General features: G+C 43.2%; 1 protein-coding gene across 1 annotated transcript in view; it reads right to left on the bottom strand.

Moving 5' to 3' along the window:
* Window positions 1–294: 294 nt before the first annotated feature.
* ADGRD1 (adhesion G protein-coupled receptor D1) overlaps window positions 295–20,262 on the bottom strand; it is a gene marked incomplete at its 3' end in the record, with an annotated part of 96,717 nt that continues 76,749 nt past the window's right edge. The window contains exons 17-22 of the mRNA XM_081338815.1: window positions 19,858–19,961; window positions 16,136–16,247; window positions 9,526–9,679; window positions 2,023–2,089; window positions 608–674; window positions 295–315 (exon numbers count right to left, since the gene is read on the bottom strand). Coding sequence (XP_081194941.1) covers window positions 295–315; window positions 608–674; window positions 2,023–2,089; window positions 9,526–9,679; window positions 16,136–16,247; window positions 19,858–19,961 — 525 coding nt within the window. The remainder of the gene's footprint in view (window positions 316–607; window positions 675–2,022; window positions 2,090–9,525; window positions 9,680–16,135; window positions 16,248–19,857; window positions 19,962–20,262) is intronic.

Genomic DNA, 20,262 nt, shown 5'->3' with positions numbered 1-20,262 from the left:
GATGAGAAGCGAAACGTCTTCAAGGAAAAACAAAGTCTAGTTTTGCCTTTTGAAGAAGCACCTTTGGGACAACCATGACCTGGATGATTAAGGATCTCCATATTCTCCTTTGTTCATTCCCAGGATGCAAAAAAAGGCCTCTGACCATCTCAGATCCTTTACGGGACATTGGAGAGGAGAGCTGGGTTAGTTTAGAACCGTGTCTCTCAACCGTGGCCACTTGGAGGTGGGTGGGCTTCATCTTCATGCTGGCTGGGGAATTCTGGGAGGTGAAGCCCACCCACCTTCAAGTGGTCAAGGTGGAGAAACGCCAATCTATAGGAGTAAAAAGACAGGAGACGTCTGGTAGTCACTTTTCCCCCCCAAACTGACAAGTTTTATTTAAAGGCATCAGCTTTTGCGAACTGCAGCTTCCTCCACAGATGTCAGCTGAGGCATCTGGTGAAGGGAGATGCATCTGGTGAAGCTGATGGCTTTTCAGAAAAATCTGCTGGTGGGCAAAGGGGCTACCAGAGCTGAGCTCCCCATGGTCCAACATGGCTTGCAATGGTCATCCCGCCGGTTCCCCTAGAGCTTCTGAGGGACAACAGAAGGAAGGCAAACCTACCACAATGATGAACAGAGCTGGACCCACAAAAGCCCAGATGGCGCCACTCTCCAATGAAAGCCAACAGCTGCAAAGGAAGAGGGAAAGACATCAGACCTGGAATACAGCAGCCAATTTTAGTCACCATATCACAAAAAGGATGTTGAGAGTTTGGAAAAACGTCAGAGAAGAGCAACTAAGATGATCAAAGGCCTGGAGACTAAAACAGACGAAGAACGGCTGCGGGACTTGGGTTTGGCTAGTCTAAAGAAAAGAAGAAATAGGGGAGACATGATAGCAGTGTTCCAGTATTTGAGGGGCTGCCACAAAGAAGAGGGGGTCACGTTATTCTCCAAAGCACCAGAGGGCAGGACAAGAAACAATGGCTGGAAACTATTCCTCTAATAATAATAATAATAAGTTGGAAGGGACCTTGGAGGTCATCTAGTCCAACTCCCTGCTCAGGCAGGAAACCCTATGCCATTTCAGACAAATGGCTGGCCAGTCTCTTCTTAAAAACTTGGAGCGATGGAGCATTCACAACTTCTGGTGGCAAGCTGTTCCACTGGTTAATTGTCCTCATTGTTAGGAAATTCCTTCTTAGTTCCAGGTTGCTTCTCTCCTTGATGAGTTGGAGCATTCACCACTTCTGGAGGCAGGTTGTTCCACTAACCAAAGAGAGAAGCAACCTGGAACTAAGGAGAAACTTCTTGACAGTGAGGACAATTAACCAGTGGAACAACTTCCCTCCAAAAATTGTCGCCCTCCATCACTGGAGATTTTTAAGAAGAGACTAGACAATCACCTAAGACGGTAAAGGTTCTCCTGCTTGAGCAGGGGGCTGGACTAGAAGTCCTCCAAGGTCCCTTCCAGCTCTATTCTATTCTATTCATGACATTGTAGCACAGGGATGATCAGTGTGTGACTTCCAAGCCACCACTGATTTAAAAGTATGCAGTAGGGAGAAAGGCTGGAGTGGGATGGACAGCAGAAAAAGTTCTCCTGGTTGCTTCCTTCATTCCAAAAGTTCTCCTGGTTTCATTCCTTCATTATGTTCCTTTGTTCAAGGAACATAAGAGAGGGAGAACCCATGGTTTTCACTTCAGCCACAGCTGTCTCCGGAAAGCTATCGCCTTGGAACTAACATTGCAAATGGAATGCAACCTTTGCTAGCATTAACGTGGTCTGGATGTGGCAGAAAGGCCACGCTGTAGGCCTTTATCTTCTGGACTTCAGGTCCCACCGTTCTCAGATACAGTACGTCTGAAGGATGCTGTATTAAGGAAACCGGGCCAGGATATGGATTCGTGGAGACTGCTTAATGCTGAGACAGTTGGAGCAAATGTGGACATGTGACGCCATCCACAAACCCTACATTCTTCAAAGGAGCTATCATAACGGCAACAAATTTATAGTTTCTCCTTTCCAGAACTTACTTGTTGACTTCTCCATAGCTTTCCACAGATGTCGTTGCGGAAATGACACAGATCAGGAATGGGCAGCCTGCAGGAATGAAGAGGAGAGCATTTAGCATCTTCATCAGAAGAGGATAAAAATAGAAGGATGGTCCAGGAAGATTATCATGAAACCACTGGATGTGGTTTAAGTATTATGAATGTGGTTCTTCTATTACTATGAACATACTCACCTTCTCTCTCTCTCTTTTTTTGTTTTTTGGACAATATCTGCTTCATCTTGTCAATATAGTTCTGCATCATGCACATGTGCTCCTGAACACAAAAATGGTTGCCCATAACAGCATGCCTGGCTGAGGAATTCTGGGAGTTGAAGTCCACAAGTCATAAACTTGGCCCTTTTATGACTTGTGGACTTCAACTCCCGGAATTCCTCAGCCAGCGTGCCTGGCTGAGGAATTCCAGGAGTTGAAGTCCACAAGTCATAAAAGAGCCAAGTTTGAAGACCCCTGAGGTAGTCCTTGACTTATGACCACAACTGAGACTGGGGTTTCCATTGTAGATCATTGCAAGGATCAGTTAAGCCGGACCTGATTTTTATGACCATTTTTACAGCCATTTAAGTGAATCAAAGGTTGTTAAGTGAATTGTGCAGTCGTTGAGCAAATCCAGCTTCCCCAATGGGCACCTTTTGCCAGTAACTGGCAAAAAAGACCACAAATTACAATCACATGATGTTGCAACCAGTTGATAATGCAAGCTGGTTGCCAAGCACCAGATTCGTGCTCACATGTCCACAGTGTTGGTAAAAAGGTAAAGGTAAAGGTGCTAGTCGTTTCTGACTCTAGGGGCCGGTGCCCATCTCCGTTTCAAAGCCGAAGAGCCAGCGCTTGTCTGAGGACGTCTCCGTGGTCATGTGGCCGGCATGACTAGACGCCAAAGGCGCACGGAACGCTGTTACCTTCCCACCGTAGTGGTCCCTATTTTTCTACTTGCATTTTTACGTGCTTTCGAACTGCTAGGTTGGCAGAAGCTGGGACGAGTAACAGGCGCTCACTCTGCTACGCGGCACTCGGGATTCGACCCGCCAAACTGCCGACCTTCTGATCGACAAGCTCAGAGTCCTAACTCACTGAGCCACCGCGTCCCTTACAGTGTTGGTACAAAGGTCTAAGTGAAAATATAGGTTTTGGGATACTTTTCCCAAGGCTCTTGTAACTTTGAACCGTCATGGGAATGAATGGCTCTAAACTGAGGACTACCCATAGTATACCCCAAGTACAAATTTATGGTAAGGCTGAAGGAGTACTTAATGTTTCTTTAGAAGTGTTTAGCTATTATGGACTATTATGGACTTGGGTTTGGCTAGTCTAAAGAAGAGAAAAAATAGGGGTGACACGATAGCGGTATTCCAGTATTTGAGGGGATTCCACAAAGAAGAGGGAGTCAAATTATTCTCCAAAGCACCAGAAGGCAGGAAAAGAAGCAACGGATGGAAACATATCAAGGAGAGAACCAACTTAGAACTAAGGAGAAACTTCCTAACAGGGGGGACAATTAACCACTTTGGCTCCAGAAGTCGTGGGTGCTTTATCACTAGAGGTTTTTAAGAAGAGACTGGACATTCACCTGTCTGAGATGGTGTAGGTTCTCCTGCTTGAGCAGGGGGTTGGACTAGATGACCTCCAAGGTCTCTTCCAACTCTGTTATTCTGTTAAGTTTCTAATCAAGGAGAGAAGCAGCCTGGAATTAAGGAGAAACTTCCCAACAGCGAGGACAATTAACCAGTGGAACTGCTTGCCTTTAGAAATTGTGGGCGCTCCATCACTGGAGGTTTTTAAGAAGAGGCTGGACAGTCACTTGTCTGAAATGGTACAGGTTCTCCTGCTCGAGCAGGGGGCTGGACTAGAAGACCTCCAAGGTCCCTTCCAGCTTCTATTCTAGTCTATTCTACTCTACTCTACTCTACTCTACTCTACTCTACTCTACTCTACTCTATTCTATTCTATTCTATTCTATTCTATTCTATTCTATTCTATTCTATTCTATTCCATCCCATTCGCATTTGCATTCGCATTAAAAGTGTAAGGAGAAGGAGTGGCAAAACTCGAGGATGGAGTCAAAAGAGGGATCAGCCTAGTATTGCTACGTAACCACAAGCAAAATAAGTCCAACCTCTCCCTTGAATTCCATGAACCCTTATCTAACTCCTAGCAGGTGCTAACCATTAGTTGATTAATTTACAAAGGCACGATTAGCAATAAATCAGCTTAATTGGATCTTCACATATGGACCTGGTTGTAAGATAAAGAGTTGGGATGATGTTGTTCCTGAATTTCACCAGCCCTATCACCAGATGGGCCTTGGGTGAACCAGCAGCTACATCATGAAAACGCAATGTGACTGCCCTTCAAATCACCCTCTTTTTTTGTGACTTGATGTTTTAATAGCTGCAGTCTTTGATCACATTTTGCAAGGAAATTTTAGGGGCTGCGTAGGGGTGTGCTTCACAGTTGGCTCCCTCTTCATTATCGGTGTTGCTGAAGAAAGATAGATTTCTGGCAAAGTGTTGCAAATTCAATTACAGAGACATATGGATGCATAATAGGAAACTAGCAGGCATTACTGGAAACAAAGTGAGCCTACGATCAATGTACGACAGTGGTGGGAGACGTGAGCAAAGAAATGGCTACTGTTTTGTGAATTTATAAGTTCCAAAAAGGGATTTGAAAATAGACTTGACAGCAGTGGGGTGGGGGAGATCTTTGAGGGGATGCTTTGCTTTGAGAATGACTGGAGCAAGACCCTTCTTGAAGGGGGGGGTCTGTCAAGCATTCCAGCTGTCTTCCATCTAAGAGGAAGTAAGCAAACGGCTTCTTCTCCTTCTCCTTCTTCCTCCTCCTCCTCCTCCTCCTAAGATGGAAGCAAAGCAATGGCATTGGGTTCTTCTTTTTTTCTTCTTCTTCTTCTTCTTCTTCTTCTTCTTCTTCTTCTTCTTCTTCTTCTTCCTCCTCCTCCTCCTCCTCCTCCTCCTCCTAAGATGGAAGCAAAGCAATGGCATTGGGTTCTTCTTCTTCTTCTTCTTCTTCTTCTTCTTCTTCTTCTTCTTCTTCTTCTTCTTCTTCTTCCTCCTCCTCCTCCTCCTCCTCCTCCTCCTCCTCCTCCTCCTCCTCCTCTAGACATCAGTGGAAGCAGTCCATCCCCCACCATTTAAAAGAATAGAAAACATTAGATCCACCCATTGTCCCATGTGCTGTAGACCTCACTGCCACAGATGGCTGCCATCAGCCCAGCCACAATGCATCTTCTGAATTAGAGTAGGACAAAGCTCCCACATTTTTCACCCTCTCTGCTTCATCAAGCAATTTCATCTCCCTGGAGAGAATTCCCTTTGCATTTCTTCTTGTTCTTCTTTGATAGATGCTAAAGATCCATTTTGATGAGAGTTTCTGAATTGAAATAGAGCTTAAGCATGGGGAAAAATATGATAAAAGAATAAATGCTCATAAATATTCCTGTTAGCCCCAAAAAGAGAGTTCAGCCAAGGTGTTAAACAGCTATAACCTGGCTGATTTCCCCCCCCCAAAGTGCATCTCAGATGTTCCTGGAGTTTAACTCGATTATTTATCAGCTCAGAGTTGCATCGGAGAAGAAAATTAAACAGACAGTTTCTTGGTAAGATAATGAAAGCTATGGAGGTGAAATGCAGACTAGTCAACTGAATAACTGGGGAAATAATTCTGTGCACGTAACAGGATCGGCTGCTCAAGTTTCTCTTTGCTGAGGGTGTGTGGGCATATGGGTGTTGTATGTGTTGTAATGGAAAATTAGAAGGTATATTGAGTAAAATACAGACAGGATTTGGTGGATTGCCATAGTTAAATGCGACTGGGATTTGGCTAATCTGAAATACACAGATTGCTTGGAAAGGCTCAATCACTCGAGACAGCAAAGAATTAAATCCATTTAAGATCATAAGATTTAAATTGTTCTAGGATGTCTCCCGCAGTAAGTGGGTGTCCTCATTTCAATGCTTGGCTGGACATTTAACAGCGATAGATTGGCTATAATAAGATATGTTCAGAATTCTTGCCGAACCGTTGCGAGATTAGAAACAGATGCATTACGATCTTATTTCGCTCACGCAAAGTTGTAGCTCAGCTTAAAGTGGAATCCACCTTTAATGTCTCAATTTTATACTGGTGTAAAGCAGGGAGAGTAACAGATGGTTAACGGAAGCAATGAAAATGCTTCTGGTGCTATTATTATACATAGTGTAATCTGCTTCTAAAAGTTCTTGGTAAAATAACCAGGTCCAGATAAAGTCCCTCTCCCCTTAATCTTTAGTTCCCTTTGCTATCTATCTATCTATCTATCTATCTATCTATCTATCTATCTATCTATCTATCTATCTATCTATCTATCTATCTATCTATCTATCTATCATCTATCTATCTATCTATCTCATCTATCATCTGTCTATTTATCTCTATCATCTATCTATCTACTATCTATCTCATCTAGTTATCATCTGTCTCTATCTATCTATCTATCTATCTATCTATCTATCTATCTATCTATCTATCTATCTATCTATCATCTATCTATCTATCTATCTATCTATCTATCTCATCTATCATCTATTTATCTCTATCATCTATCTACTACCTATCTCATCTAGCTATCATCTGTCTATATCTATCTATCATCTATCTATCTATCTATCTATCTATCTATCTATCTATCTATCTATCTATCTATCTATCTATCTATCTATCTATCCATCCATCCATCCATCCATCCATCCATCCATCCATCCATCCATCCATCCATCCATCTATCTATCATCTATCTATCTATCTATCTATCTATCTATCTATCTATCTATCTATCTATCTATCTATCTATCTATCTATCTATCTATTTTCCATAACAAGCTCTTCTTTGTCAGAAGGGTGATTTCAAATGCCAAATCTGTGGAATTCTGCACAGCTGGAGACCCAGCTGAGTCATAAGTATATTAAACTTGAAATGAATCGTTAAAAAGCCATAAATATACGCTTTTCACATTGCATTGGGGGACAAATAGGTTCCTTAGCAATGGCTGTGAGTGTTGAGTCTCATGACTCTTTAATGTTCATTTCTTGTCCAAAATATCTGGAGCGATGGCTGGATTCAGTCATTCCTCTTTCCTCCCTTAGTTCAGAATAGCTTTTGGGGTACCTGCTCCTCTGCCTTACAATCATTATAGGATTTTTTTTTCCTGTTTTGGCAAATGTCTTTAGCGCAATCTGATTTGAATCCAGAGGATAAGAAGCAGAACTACAACTTGTAATATAAAAAGGACTTGTGCTTCAAGAGTAAAGGCAATCAAGAAGGACCCCCACAGAGATGTTCTACAAACAGTTGTTGAAACAGAAAAACAGTCTGCCAGATACTTGTCGGTATTTAAAAAACACTCATTTCTAATTTGTTGGAAGTGAATTAATTGTGATGAATATGAATTCTTCCCATTAGGGACAGCTGAATCCCTAGGAATAGACCCCAGAGATGAGGTGCTCTCTGAGCTTGGTTATTTTCTTGCAGATGTTTTATTACCCAACTAGGTAATATCAGCAGCAATGATGATGCTACCTGGCTTAGGTAATGAAACATCTGGAAGAAAACAACCAAGCTCAGAGAGCACCAAGGACTGATAATATTACCTAGGTTGGCTTATGAAACGTCTGCAAGGAAACCACCAACCCCAGAGAGCGCCAAGGAGCCCTCATTTCAACCCTGAACTACAAATATTCTCCATTATTGAGACCCCAAAGAGTAACGCATGGTACGGTGGCCTAGAAGCTAGCAAAGATATGGAGAAGTTCTACCTTTCTTTCGTGGTTTTACAAGCCTGGATTTAGTTCCTGTCAACTGCAATCCAACCAGGAAACAAGCAAGCAGGCAGGCAAGCAAGCAAATCAAATAATGGATAAGTCATTGCTTCAATTAGGGTGCTAAGAAGGTTTGATGCAAAAAATTCAATACTGGCACTTCCCTTCTGGTATTCTAAGATGCTAAGCATGGGTTAATTGCCAGGAGAAGGGTAGAGCGAAAGATTGTGAAGGAAGCAGAAGAACTGAAAGAGATTGTTGTCCAAGTGGGATCATCTGGCTGCCTTGCAACGGAGCTCTCAATCCCAGAGGCAATAGGGCAATTTTCTGATTAGAATCTGAAAAGAGGGAGGGTCTTTTCATTTGTTCATTTATTTATTGGTCCAGTTTATTATATCGCCAACGCTTCCTCCCTAAGGTGGGAAAAGCATTCCTCTGGTTCTTTGCCTTTGCAGACTGTTAAGATTTAAGGAGGGTACTTTTTTTCATTCTGATTTACCATATTTTCCGGCGTATAAGACGACTTTTTAACCCATGAAAATCATCTCAAAAGTTGGGGGGTCGTCTTATACGCCCAGTCGTCTTATACGCCGGAAAATCAGTACGCCCTCCCCTCTCACTGTGGAGGAAGCAGGGCAGGCTGGTGTCTGGCGGGAGCCGGCAGGGCAGTCCTGCGCACGTGCGCGCTCCCCGGCTGCTAAGGAGCACTCCTTAGCAGCCGGGGAGTGCGCGTGTGTGCAGGACTGCCCTGCCGGCTCCCACCCGATGCTCTTCCCTCTTGAGGCAGCATCCCCGAGGACTCCTTAGGAACCGGGGAGCAATGCTGCCTCAAGAGGGAAGAGCGTCGGGCGGGAGCCGGCAGGGCAGTCCTGCACACGCGTGCACTCCCCGGCTGCTAAGGAGTGCTCCTTAACAGCCGGGGAGCGTGCACGTGCACAGGACTGCCCTGCTGGCTCCCGCCAGACGCCAGCCTGCCCTGCTTCCTCCACAGTGAGAGGGGAGGGCGTGCCTTCCCGGGCTCGCTGATTTTCCGGCGTATAAAACAAAAAATCTTGAAAATCATCTCAAAAGTTGGGGGGTCGTCTTATACACCCAGTTGTCTTATACGCCGGAAAATACGGTAATTTTTCTTCTTCTTCTTCTTCTTCTTCTTCTTCTTCTTCTTCTTCTTCTTCTTCTTCTTCTTCTTCTTCTTCTTCTTCTTCTTCTTCTTCTTCTTCTTCTTCTTCTTCTTCTTCTTCTTCTTCTCCTCCTGTGCCGTCAAGTGGATGTTGAGAGATCAATGGAACTTGGAATGGAAGTTTCTCAACACAACTCAATGAAAACAACCCTCCCTGGCCATGTTTCTACCATCATCTGATCCTGCAACTGTCTCCCAAATCCTACTTTTGGGGGGATTTCTCAGCTAAATGTCCTCCGTCACGCCTTCTTGCAGAAGAGGCAGGCTCAAAAGAAGAGGAAGGAGAAAAGGAAGAAGAGTAACAGAACTTTTTGTGGGAGACAACGATCCAGGGCTGTGACATTCAGCAGTCGATGGTGGATGGCTGCTAAAGAGTTGATGGTTGGCTTGCAAGAACCTTCTTCTACGCCCGTGAAGTCATCATTAATGTCTTTTTTTTTCCTTTTAAGGGTAAAACGAGGCCCGACTTACCCCATCCAATGCCATAGTAGTATAAGAGCTTGTTCTCTTCAGATCCAAAGACTTTGATCACCATACTGTAGAGGTGGAACCCTTCCACCAGCATCCAAGCAAAGGTGCTCAAGAAGAAGAAGTGAAGGAGGATGGCCAGGATTTTGCAGGGCACCTGCAAAGAAGACAAACCAGCCAAGTGAACAGGAAAGACGAGGAGAAGAAGTCTTCCCATCCTTGCCCCAGATGGTTAAAATGGGTTGCACCTACTGAACTCAAATAAGAGATGCAGTTTAGTGGTGCCTGCTGTTTCCCTCTCTCTCTCTCTCTCTCTCTCTCTCTCTCTCTCTCTCTCTCTCTCTCTCTCACCCACCCACCCACCCACCCACCCACCATCAGAACAGCCATCCCAAAGGTGCATTTTCAAAAGGCAACTGGCCGTTTTTTCCCCTTGAAGAAGTTTCACTTCTCAACCTAGAAGCTTCTTCAGTTCTCAGCTGAAGTCAGAACTGAAGAAGCTTCTTGGATGGGAAGTGAAACATCTTCAAGGAAACAAACAAAGTCCAGTTGCCTTTTGAAAAAGCACCTTTGGGATGATCATGACCTGGATGGATCATGACCTCCATAGACATCCGATTGGCCCCAATCCTCCTGGCCTTAACATCCTGGCCTTGTCATCAAGCCGAGGGCCCTACGACCATGGGTGAGCCCATTTCATGGTGGATTTGAATGTTCTCAGCTGCTACTTAATGCTATTCACACTGGGATTTTTTTAAAGTATTGGTTGTTCTTAACCAGTTTTTATTTTGTCTTTAATACTTAGCCACCTATGTCTACCAGGCAGATGGACACATGAATGGATTAAATTCATAAATAGGTAAATTCCCCAGAATGGATTCATTCCATGGAAAGTGAGATTCAAATTGCATTAAGAGAAGGGAGCTTTAAGGAGCTCACTTGTCCTGCAAGATTTGCACCAATAGGACATCATGAACTTCTAAAACTCCCTTCTTGTTGATTGATGCCTTGTTGGAGCCTAAGACGTTGTGTTAAAGGGGATCCACTAGGCCAGTGTTTCTCAAGCTTGGGAACTTTAAGATAAGCAGGGCTGGCTGGGGAATTCTGCAAGCTGAAATCCACAGATCTTAAAGTTGCCAAGGCTGAGAAACACTACACTAGGCAGTGGGAAGGAAAAATACCTGATCTTGCTTGGGAAACATCAGGAGCGGTCTGTTTTCCCCCATAGGTTGCAATCTTGCAACGTGGATACTGCTTCTGCTCTCCCAAGGAGAATAATAGAGTTGGAAGGGACCTTGGAGGTCTTCTAGTCCATCCCCTTGCTCAAGCAGGAGACTCTATAGCATTTCGGACAAACGGTTGTCCAATCTCTTCTCAAAAAACCTCCAGCGTTGGAGCGCCCGCAAAGTCATTCCACTGATGAACTGTGTTCTAACTGCTAAGAGCTGCCTCCGATGAGCTAGAAAGGGTGAGCCTTAGTGGAGCAGTGGGCTAATGCCTCCTTAAGTAACACCAGCTGCCTGCAATTAGTGCAGGTTCGAGTCCCACCAGGCTCAAGGTTGACTCAGCCTTCCATCCTTCCCAGGTAGTTAAAATGAGGACCCAGATTGTTGGGGGCAATTAAGCTGACTTTGTAATAATGCCGCTTGGGGTGTGTGTGAAAGCCCTAATAAGCAGGCATATACATAGAATGAAGGCTACTGCTAAGCTTGTAAGCCGCCCTGAGTCTTCGGAGAAGGGCGGGATATAAATGGAATTAAAATAAAAATAAATAAAATAAATCAGAAGAAAACTGATGCCATCAGAGAGAAGAGTGGCGGGTTTAAATTGCCACAGGTGGGCAGAAAATCAGATTTATGAGCCGTAAGAGTAACCCAGAGAAGTTGGGTAGAGAATCAGCCACGTTTGATGCCATTTTCCTCCATCCGACCTCTTTGCCCTAGTCCTACTTCATCTTGGTCTAACGTGTCATCTCCTTCTTTCCCATCAACTAGAATCCAGACAAGGAAGGATTTCTTGTTAGAGAAAGTCACAAAACCTTTTCTTTTCTTTCTTTCTTTTTTTTTAAAAATCATTTTTCTTCCCGAACTTCTGTAGGTCAGCATCTCTGCTGCCACCTGTCACACACGCGCGCTTCCTTCTCTTCATTGGAAGAACTGAGCTAAGCTTTTGACACAATGCTGCAAGCTAGACAAACACTGTGAAGTTGCTTAGCAACCGGGTGACTCAGCTTACCTAGCCAACCTTCACTGAAGTCTCACCTACTTGCTGTGCCAAGATTAGAATGCTTCTTCTCTTCTCCAAGACTGGATCCTTCGTGCATTAGAGAGAAAGTTCAAGAGAACTCCACACCCAACCCACACCTCATTCCCTGTTTCTCTGGATATTTTTTTTTATTATTTTTTCTTAACTCAAGAACAGTTCCTCCAGACTTCACGAACATATCCAGATTTTGATATGTATTTTGACATTCTCTCATCCCAAGCAGATGTGTGTGTGTGTGTGTATACATATGCATACATATATATATACATATATACATATATATAAAGGTAAAGGTAAAGGTAAAGGTTCCCCCGCACATGCGTGCTACTCGTTTCCGACTCTAGGGGACGGTGCTCATCTCCGTTTCAAAGCCGAAGAGCCAGCGCTTGTCCGAGGACGTCTCCGTGGTCATGTGGCCGGCATGACTAGACGCCAAAGGCACACAGAACACTGTTACTTTCCCACCGTAGTGGTCCCTATTTTTCTACTTGCATTTTTATGTGCTTTCCAACTGCTAGGTTGGCAGAAGCTGGGACGAGTAACAGGTGCTCACTCTGTTACGCGGCACTCGGGATTCGACCCGCCAAACTGCCAACCTTCTGATCGACAAGCTCAGTGTCCCAACCCACTGAGCCACCGTGTCCCTACATATACACACACACACACACACACACACACACACACACACACACACACACACACATATATATATATATATATATATATATATATACACATATACACATATACACATATATACATACATATACACAGTGCTTTTTTTGTAAAAGAAAAAGGTGTCAGAACTCACACATATCATACAACCCGCCTTGCTTACCCTACAAGGTTCCATCCAAAAAAGGTGCCAGAACTCCGTTCTGAGCGTTCTATGAGAAAAAAGCCCTGCATATACACATATATATATACATATACATATATATATATATATATATATATATATATATATATATATATATATATATATATATATATATATATATATATATATATATATATACATATACATATACATATACATATACATATACATATACATATACATATATATATATATATATATATATATATATATATATATATATATATATATATATATATATATATATATATATATATATATACATATACATATACATATACATACACACACACACACACACACACTTCTTTGCTTAGCCTACACTGCTGGGATTTTTGATGTCACTTTAGGAAATCAACCAAAGTTAACTAAATCCTACCACCTGCTCCAGACTTCCTGGATCTATAGGCTACCCAGAATTGTGATGGTGTTATTTGATCAACCCACTTCCAGATAGAGACTGCGAGATGGTCCTTCTGAGGACTATTCACATCAGTCCTAAATTGAGAGAAAAGCTGATCTAAACTGCAGAAGATGTCCATCTATCTAGAAGAATGAGATTCTTCCAGATTCACCTGGGTTGGGAAAGGCTAGTCTAGATCAGGAGCTTGGAAACTAAAATCCTCCAGATCTTGCTGAGTCCAAGGCAGCATGTTTAGTCAAAGATTTGGTAGCCAAACAATATTTAGAGGTTCATATATCTCAATCCATAAATTTAACATGTCGTTAGAATTACAGGAAGGTGCCCAGAAACAATGAAAGAGGTTTTGTTGAAGGGGAGGTTTAATTGGGTTGGCAGATATCACATGCAAAAAAAAAAACAATGCCTAAAATTGCGATAAAAGTGTACATTCTAAGCTGAAGGCAACTGAGATCAACCTCGCACAGATTTCTTTTTTTCAAAACACTTCCAAACTAACATCGAAATGGGACAAAACAAATGTAACGCTGGAGGAAAGAAAATATGAATTACTAAGTCACTGAGTACAACCCATTTATTTCTAACTTGCCTTTTTTTTTCTTAACCGGCAGAATGCACAACACCAGCCCATAATAATAATAATAATAATTTCAGAGCACTGCAGGGGGAAAAAATGGCAGCCTCTGTACGCCATCCTCTCAAAGTGACGAATAGAGAAAATTTTGCTGCTATTATTACTTTATCTATTTTTCTCTCTCCTAGGACCGGAAAAAGTTGTCAAACTGACAACTCGGGTCTAATAAAGTGAAACCAGATAGAATGTTATGTTGAGTGAACGAAATCGTTTTTGTCTTTTGTAGGTGGGAGCCAAGCCTGTTTTATCGATATTCACACATACGCAAGAGGAAAAAAAACCAGGAAATATTATCAGTAAAAACAACAACAACCACCCCAAATACCAATTTTTTCTTCGCATTGTATTGCCTCTCTGCCGTGCTGTTTTTCTCCCAGGGAAATAAACGGGGGTGTGTGTGTCCCTTTTTGACCATAGCTAGGAGAATTTCCAATGAAACCACATGAGTATCATTATGATTATTAATAGCATTAATTATCAAGTTAAACAGCAACCACTGTGTTATGATTAATCTCTGCCTTTATTTTTCGGTGCATATCAAACAGAAAACACAAACATTTGTCACGTTTAGCGTGTGCCGACTATTGTCGAACAAATGTGAAATGAATAACCCGCTTATTTAAATGCCAGAGACATTATATGCCTGTCAGCACGGTGGCCACCGTATAATGAAGCGGGGACAAATTGTCTAAAAATAAAGAGGGCTCTGCTTTAAAAGGCCGGGCCTTACTCTTATGTAAGGAGTGCAGAATTGGGTGACAACGTGCATTGTCAGGCGGGAATGTTCAGTTTAGGCCAGGGGTCGGCAACCTAAAAAAGTAAAAGAGCCACTGGGAACCGGTTCCATCACAAATTAAAAAAAGTGGGAGCTGCGTGCGTGTGTCCATGCACGCGCATGCGCAAAAAATGTTTTGCGCATGCGCAAAATGGTTTTTTGCGCATGCGCGGACGCACGCGGTTGCCATTTTTTTTTAAAGTGAGATGGAACCGGTTCCCGGTTGCCCGACGGCGACGGCCCGTCTGCAAAGCTGCCGCTTTCAGCAGCTTTGCAGACGGGCCGCGGCAGCTTCCTCAAAGAGCAGCGCCCCTGCCCATTCTGAGAGGTGCGCGCGCACCTCTCCGAACGACCGGAGGTGCGTGCGCACCTCCCCAAACGGGCGGTGCCACTCTCCATTTGGAGAGGTGCGCGCGCACCACTACCCGTTCAAAGAGGTGCGCGCGCACCGGGCAGCTGGGAGGCGCAGGAGACGGCTCCGGAGCCGCGGGTTGCCGACCCGTGGTTTAGGCAAAATTGGGTGGAAGAGATAAATATTTGGATAACCCTTGAGACATTTCTCAGCTGAGCGGTGTGCTGTGAAAAGTGAAAAAGAAGGACCAGGGGTGACAGGATCGCCGTCTTCCAGTACTTGGGGGGCTGCCACAAAGAAGAGGGGGGGAGTCCGTTTATTCTCCAAAACATCTGAAGGCAGGACAAGGAGCAATGGATGGAAACTAATCAAGGAGAGAAGCAATCTGGAACTTAACAGTGATGACAATCAACCAGTGGAACAGCTTGCCACCAGAAATTGTGGGCGCTCCCATCACTGGAGGGTTTCAAGAAGAGATGGGACACGCACTCGTCTGAAATGGTACAAGGTCTCCTGCTTGAGCAGAGAGTTGAACTAGAACAGGGGTTTTCAAACTTGGCCCTTTTATGACTTGTGGACTTCAACTCCCAGAATTTCTCAGCCAGGCACACTGGCTGTGGAATTCTGGGAGTTGAAGTCCACAAGTCATAAAAGGGCCAAGTTTGAAGACCCCTGAACTAGAAGACCTCCAAGGTCCCTTCCAACTCTGTCAGTCTATGTTCTATAATTAGCTGGATGAATTAACATCAATTATGATTGAGATGTGTTTGAATATAAGTAGCCTGGATTGGTAGTTCGGCTGTCGATTTGATCTCTGAGCTTGGCGATTTGGCTGCAAACATTCTGTCTCCATTTGGAGGGGACATCTTCAGTGGGCTTTGAACTGTGCTCATGTGACCATGACTCAGAAACATCTGGACAAGTGACACCCACACCAACTTACATCACACAAAAAGGTACTTAAAGGCCAGTGCTCTGACAGATGAGCACAATTCAAAGCGCACTAAATATATCCCCTCGAATGGAGACGAAACATTTGCATCCAAATTGCCAAGCTCGGAGATCAAACCGGTAGCCTATAAATTATGATAAACTGTGGGTGCTCTGTCACTGGAGGTTTTCAAGAAGAGACAGGACAGCCATTTGTCTGAAATTATATAAGGTTTCTTGCTTGAGCAGGGGGTTGGAGTAGAAGACCTCCAAGGTCCCTACCAACTCTGTTATTCTATGATTCTCCGTCATTGCTGGGTTGATGCCCGATTCAGAAGAACATCCATTTCACTCACCGTCCCAGGGTCAAACTGGAAGCTGATAAGGAGCAAGATCTGAGCCACCAAAACAGCAAATGAAAGATTGGCATGGATGTGGTAACGCTGGTTGCGGATGGTACTGACAGAGCTGGGGGGGAAAAAAGCCACATCCATTAGTACTCTGAAAATTAAAATATTGGGTTGGGGAGTTCTGGGAGTGCTTTGAAAATTAAAATAGTTCAGTAGAGTACTGGGAGCTGAGGTCTACCCATCTTAATGTCCACCCACCTTAACAACTTGCCTCCAGAAGCTGTGAATGCTTCAACACTGGAGGTTTTTAAGAAGAGATTGGACAATCATTTGTCTGAAATGGTATAGGGTTTCCTCCCTGAGCAGGGGGTTGGACTAGATGACCTCCAAAGTCACTTCCAGCTATTCTATTCTATTCTATTCTATTCTATTCTATTCTATTCTATTCTATTCTATTCTATTCTATTCTATTCTATTCAAACAATTATGAAGAACACTTTCCCCAACGGAAAAAAAAATGTGTGGAGGATTTTATTTACTTTCAGATGGTGATAAAGCAAATGAATCAGACTTCCTGGCTATAGTCCCACAGTGTGTTCTCTCTCTCTCTCTCTCTCTCTCTCTCTCTCTCTCTCTCTCTCTCTCTCTCTCTCTCTCTCTCTCTCTCTCTCTCTCTCTCTCTCTCTCTCTCTCTCTCTCTCTCTCTCTCTCTCTCCTCTTAATTGGCTTAGCCCTCCAGTTAAGAAGGCAAAGTTACAAAATTAGGTTTTAATTGGGGTAGTATTTTCCTGAGGCCAACCCAGCTTGGCACCCATCCATTGAACTTTTGCAATATTAACTATATTTCGCTGCTTTTTTAAGTCTTTTGATGGACACATCCTCCTTGCAGTCTCAGACAACATTCTTGATGCTCAGCAAAGTTGAAAAAAACGGAGGCATCTCCCCTCCTTTCCAAACTGCCTCTGGATTTCATAATCCTAATTAAAACCAAGTGACAATGTCGAAAGGTTGTTGTGTTCCACATAAGGGAACTAGAATAAATTCCTAGAATTTGCACTCGCCCCTTACAAGCCCAACGAGGGAGGAGAGGAAATATGAGTATTTACCCATTCAATTTTGAGGGTTTTCACCCTAACCTGAGGGATCTTTGGGCTCTTCTGGGCTCAGAAAGCACCAAGGACTCATCATTTCAACCCTGAACTTACAAATAATTCTCCTTTATTGGTATCAGCCTAACCTTTTGGGGGTTTAAATCAGTGCACATTTTTGCAAATCAGGCTAAGTGATTTCACGTTAATATGTTTGGGTTCATCCTCTTCAGATGTGTAAGCGGGACTAACTCACTGGATGCAAACGAGGCTCAAATTAAGTGAGCAAGATCGATCGAGAAGGCTATTTGCATATTTAGTCAAAATCTGGCACTTCGTAAATACCTCATTGTTGCATTCTCTACCTTGAAGTGATTTGGCTATATATATGGAAATAAGAAAAAGGTATTATTAGCCTCCCCAGAGCACAGTTAAATTGGCATTCTGGAAGACGAAGCAAATATTTCTCAGAGAAGCCTCCAGCTGAGAAGGACCACAAGCTTTGACATTTGCTACACTTGTGTGAATTAAGCAAAATCTCATTGGAATAGCCCAGGTCATTTGAAGGAAGGATCTAGTCTGATCCATGGATTCAACACCATTGGCGAAATCGATGCCATTGTGTTCGGATGAAATGGTCAAGAGGGTGGGATTCCATTCAGATTTCCGAATCGAAGCCCAAAGAGATGTTCCTGCAGCCCTGAAGGATCATCACCAGGGTTGGCTTGGAGGCATCTGATTTGTTCAGTCTGCCAAACCAACTTCAGAAATTTAGACAAATAGCCTCCCAGATGGATCTCCAGACTGTATTTCACACAATTGTAAGGGTGTGCTGGGACTTCATGCAAAAGAGAGTTCTCCATTTAGGTTGCCCAGTAATTCTTATGGATTGAAGCCCAAAGGATCAAGGGGATATGCCCAGTGGGATTCAAATATGTGAACCACCAGTTCTCTGCATGGATGCCACTTCCGGAAGTTCATTCTGGGCCTGGGTAAGGACAAATTATCTACCGGTTCTGCCGAAGTGGTGTGAACCGGCTGAATCCCACCACTGACCGTAACTCTGAAATTTGCCAGTTAGGCTAGCCTGGTTGAGACATCTTGTTGGATCTTCCAGTCATTATAATCCCCAAACATCTATAAATCATTCTTCTTATCTGCCTACTCACCAAAGGTCTATGGACCACCCCCTTTGAAGGACATCTGGCATGGAAGGCTAAGTTGCACTGCAACTTTGATCCATACCATTAGAAGACAGCAAAGTCTTCCTCACCGCAAAACCAGACTTCACAAATATAAAGTTTTGCAATGTTTCCAATTCAGTTCTGCTCCAATAATAATAATAATAATAATAATAATAATAATAATAATAACAACAACAGCAACAACAATAATAATTTCTTTTATTCATTAAACATGAACCTGTCAACTGAACATTCAAACTGACTGACGCTGATGGTTGACATGGGTTGCTGCCAGCATCCTAGGTACCTCCTTAAAATGTAAGATGTTCCAAGTAGCGTAGTTGTTGTTGTTGTTATTGCTATTGTTATTATTATTATTATTATTAATTAAATTTGTAAAGACATTTTTATGAAATGATTCTGGGAAAAGGGGAGTAGGGGTTGCAGAACCCTGAGGGTGGAGTCAAGAGAGGGATCAGCCTAGAATCCCTACATAGCTACAACTAAGTCCAACCTCCCTTGAATTCTGTTGACCCTCACCTAACTCTGAGCAGGTTCTAATCCTTATTTGAAAAGATTCCTGTGCATAGGCTTTTAGCAGTGAATCAGTTTAATTAGTCCTTCAGGTGTGAACCTGGTGTTCTATGCCTGACAAGATGGGTTTCTCTGAAGCAGAGGTCCCCACCTTTCGGGCACCAGGGACCAATTACATGGACAGAGGTTTTTCCACGGACTGGAGAGTGCGTGGTTTTGTGTGCTTTGCTTGTTTGTGTGGCCTGGTTGCTGGCATGCCGTGGCCCAGTACCGGTCCACAGACCAGGAGTTGGGGACCCCTGCTCTAAAGAACTGCACACGGGTGCTTAATTTGTCTCTCCAGCAAAGCATCTTTCTTGCAGACAAATCCAAAGCATTGCCCAACAATCTATAATAACACCCTTATCTTACTTCTGCAAATCACAGACCCTCCTCTTAATTTCACTGCTGGCCCCTTCCTCATTTCAATATCTAGGGGTCAAAGAAATTCTGCTACCTTCTCCAACAGGCTTACTCAAGAGGCCCGAGTCTCTCAATTTTGCTGCAAGTTTGGGACCTGTAGTTTTCAGGCTTTTGTGGGAACACACCATGGGCAATACCAAACCTCTGTAAATAGCTTGAGAATAAACGACCAGGAAATAACCCGCTATGTTTAAAAGCTTCCCACTTTCAAGAAATTAAAGTAATTTACACCAAAATCAACTGAGTGTTACTAATGTACGGGCAGCATCTAATTAAGGAGGTTTAAGGAATTAATAACCTTTGTATGAAACGCTCAGCACCTGGAAGCATTCAGTCCAGTGGCCTGCAAATGGAGTTGTGGAGGGTTTCTTTTTTTTTGAGGGTTCCCCCCTCCCCAACTGACTATCTATATTTCCAGGCTGATATTGGCTCAGCGGGGAGAAAAGTTAAAATTACTCACGACAGAATTGCGAACGTGACCAGGGTGATAGTCAAGCAAAATATGGAAATAGAACATCCGACGTAACTGATAGAAGACAATGCCACCTTGTGTCCATTTGTTAGCTGCACAAAGAAAGAACGAGAAATTATATTTAATGATTCTTCACTGTCTCCTAACTGGGTGATTAAAAAGAAAAGATACACCCAACTCACACGGTCAAATGTTGTTGTTTTTTAATTAGGACGTTCTCTGGAGATTAAAAAAATAAATAAATCAAGAACTAGTCCAAGGAACTAAGCCAAGCCAGTTCATTTGACAGGCAAACATCTCAACCATCTGTTAGCGATCAAGAGTTCACAGTTATGACAAAACCGGGAAAATAAACTTTGAATGAGAGGAAGACATCTTCTAGAATCCCTACAG

Source organism: Vipera berus (assembly GCF_964194415.1).
Source record: "Vipera berus genome assembly, chromosome: 14".
Classification (NCBI taxonomy): domain Eukaryota; kingdom Metazoa; phylum Chordata; class Lepidosauria; order Squamata; family Viperidae; genus Vipera; species Vipera berus.
This window is presented reverse-complemented; position numbering and strand designations above follow the sequence as displayed.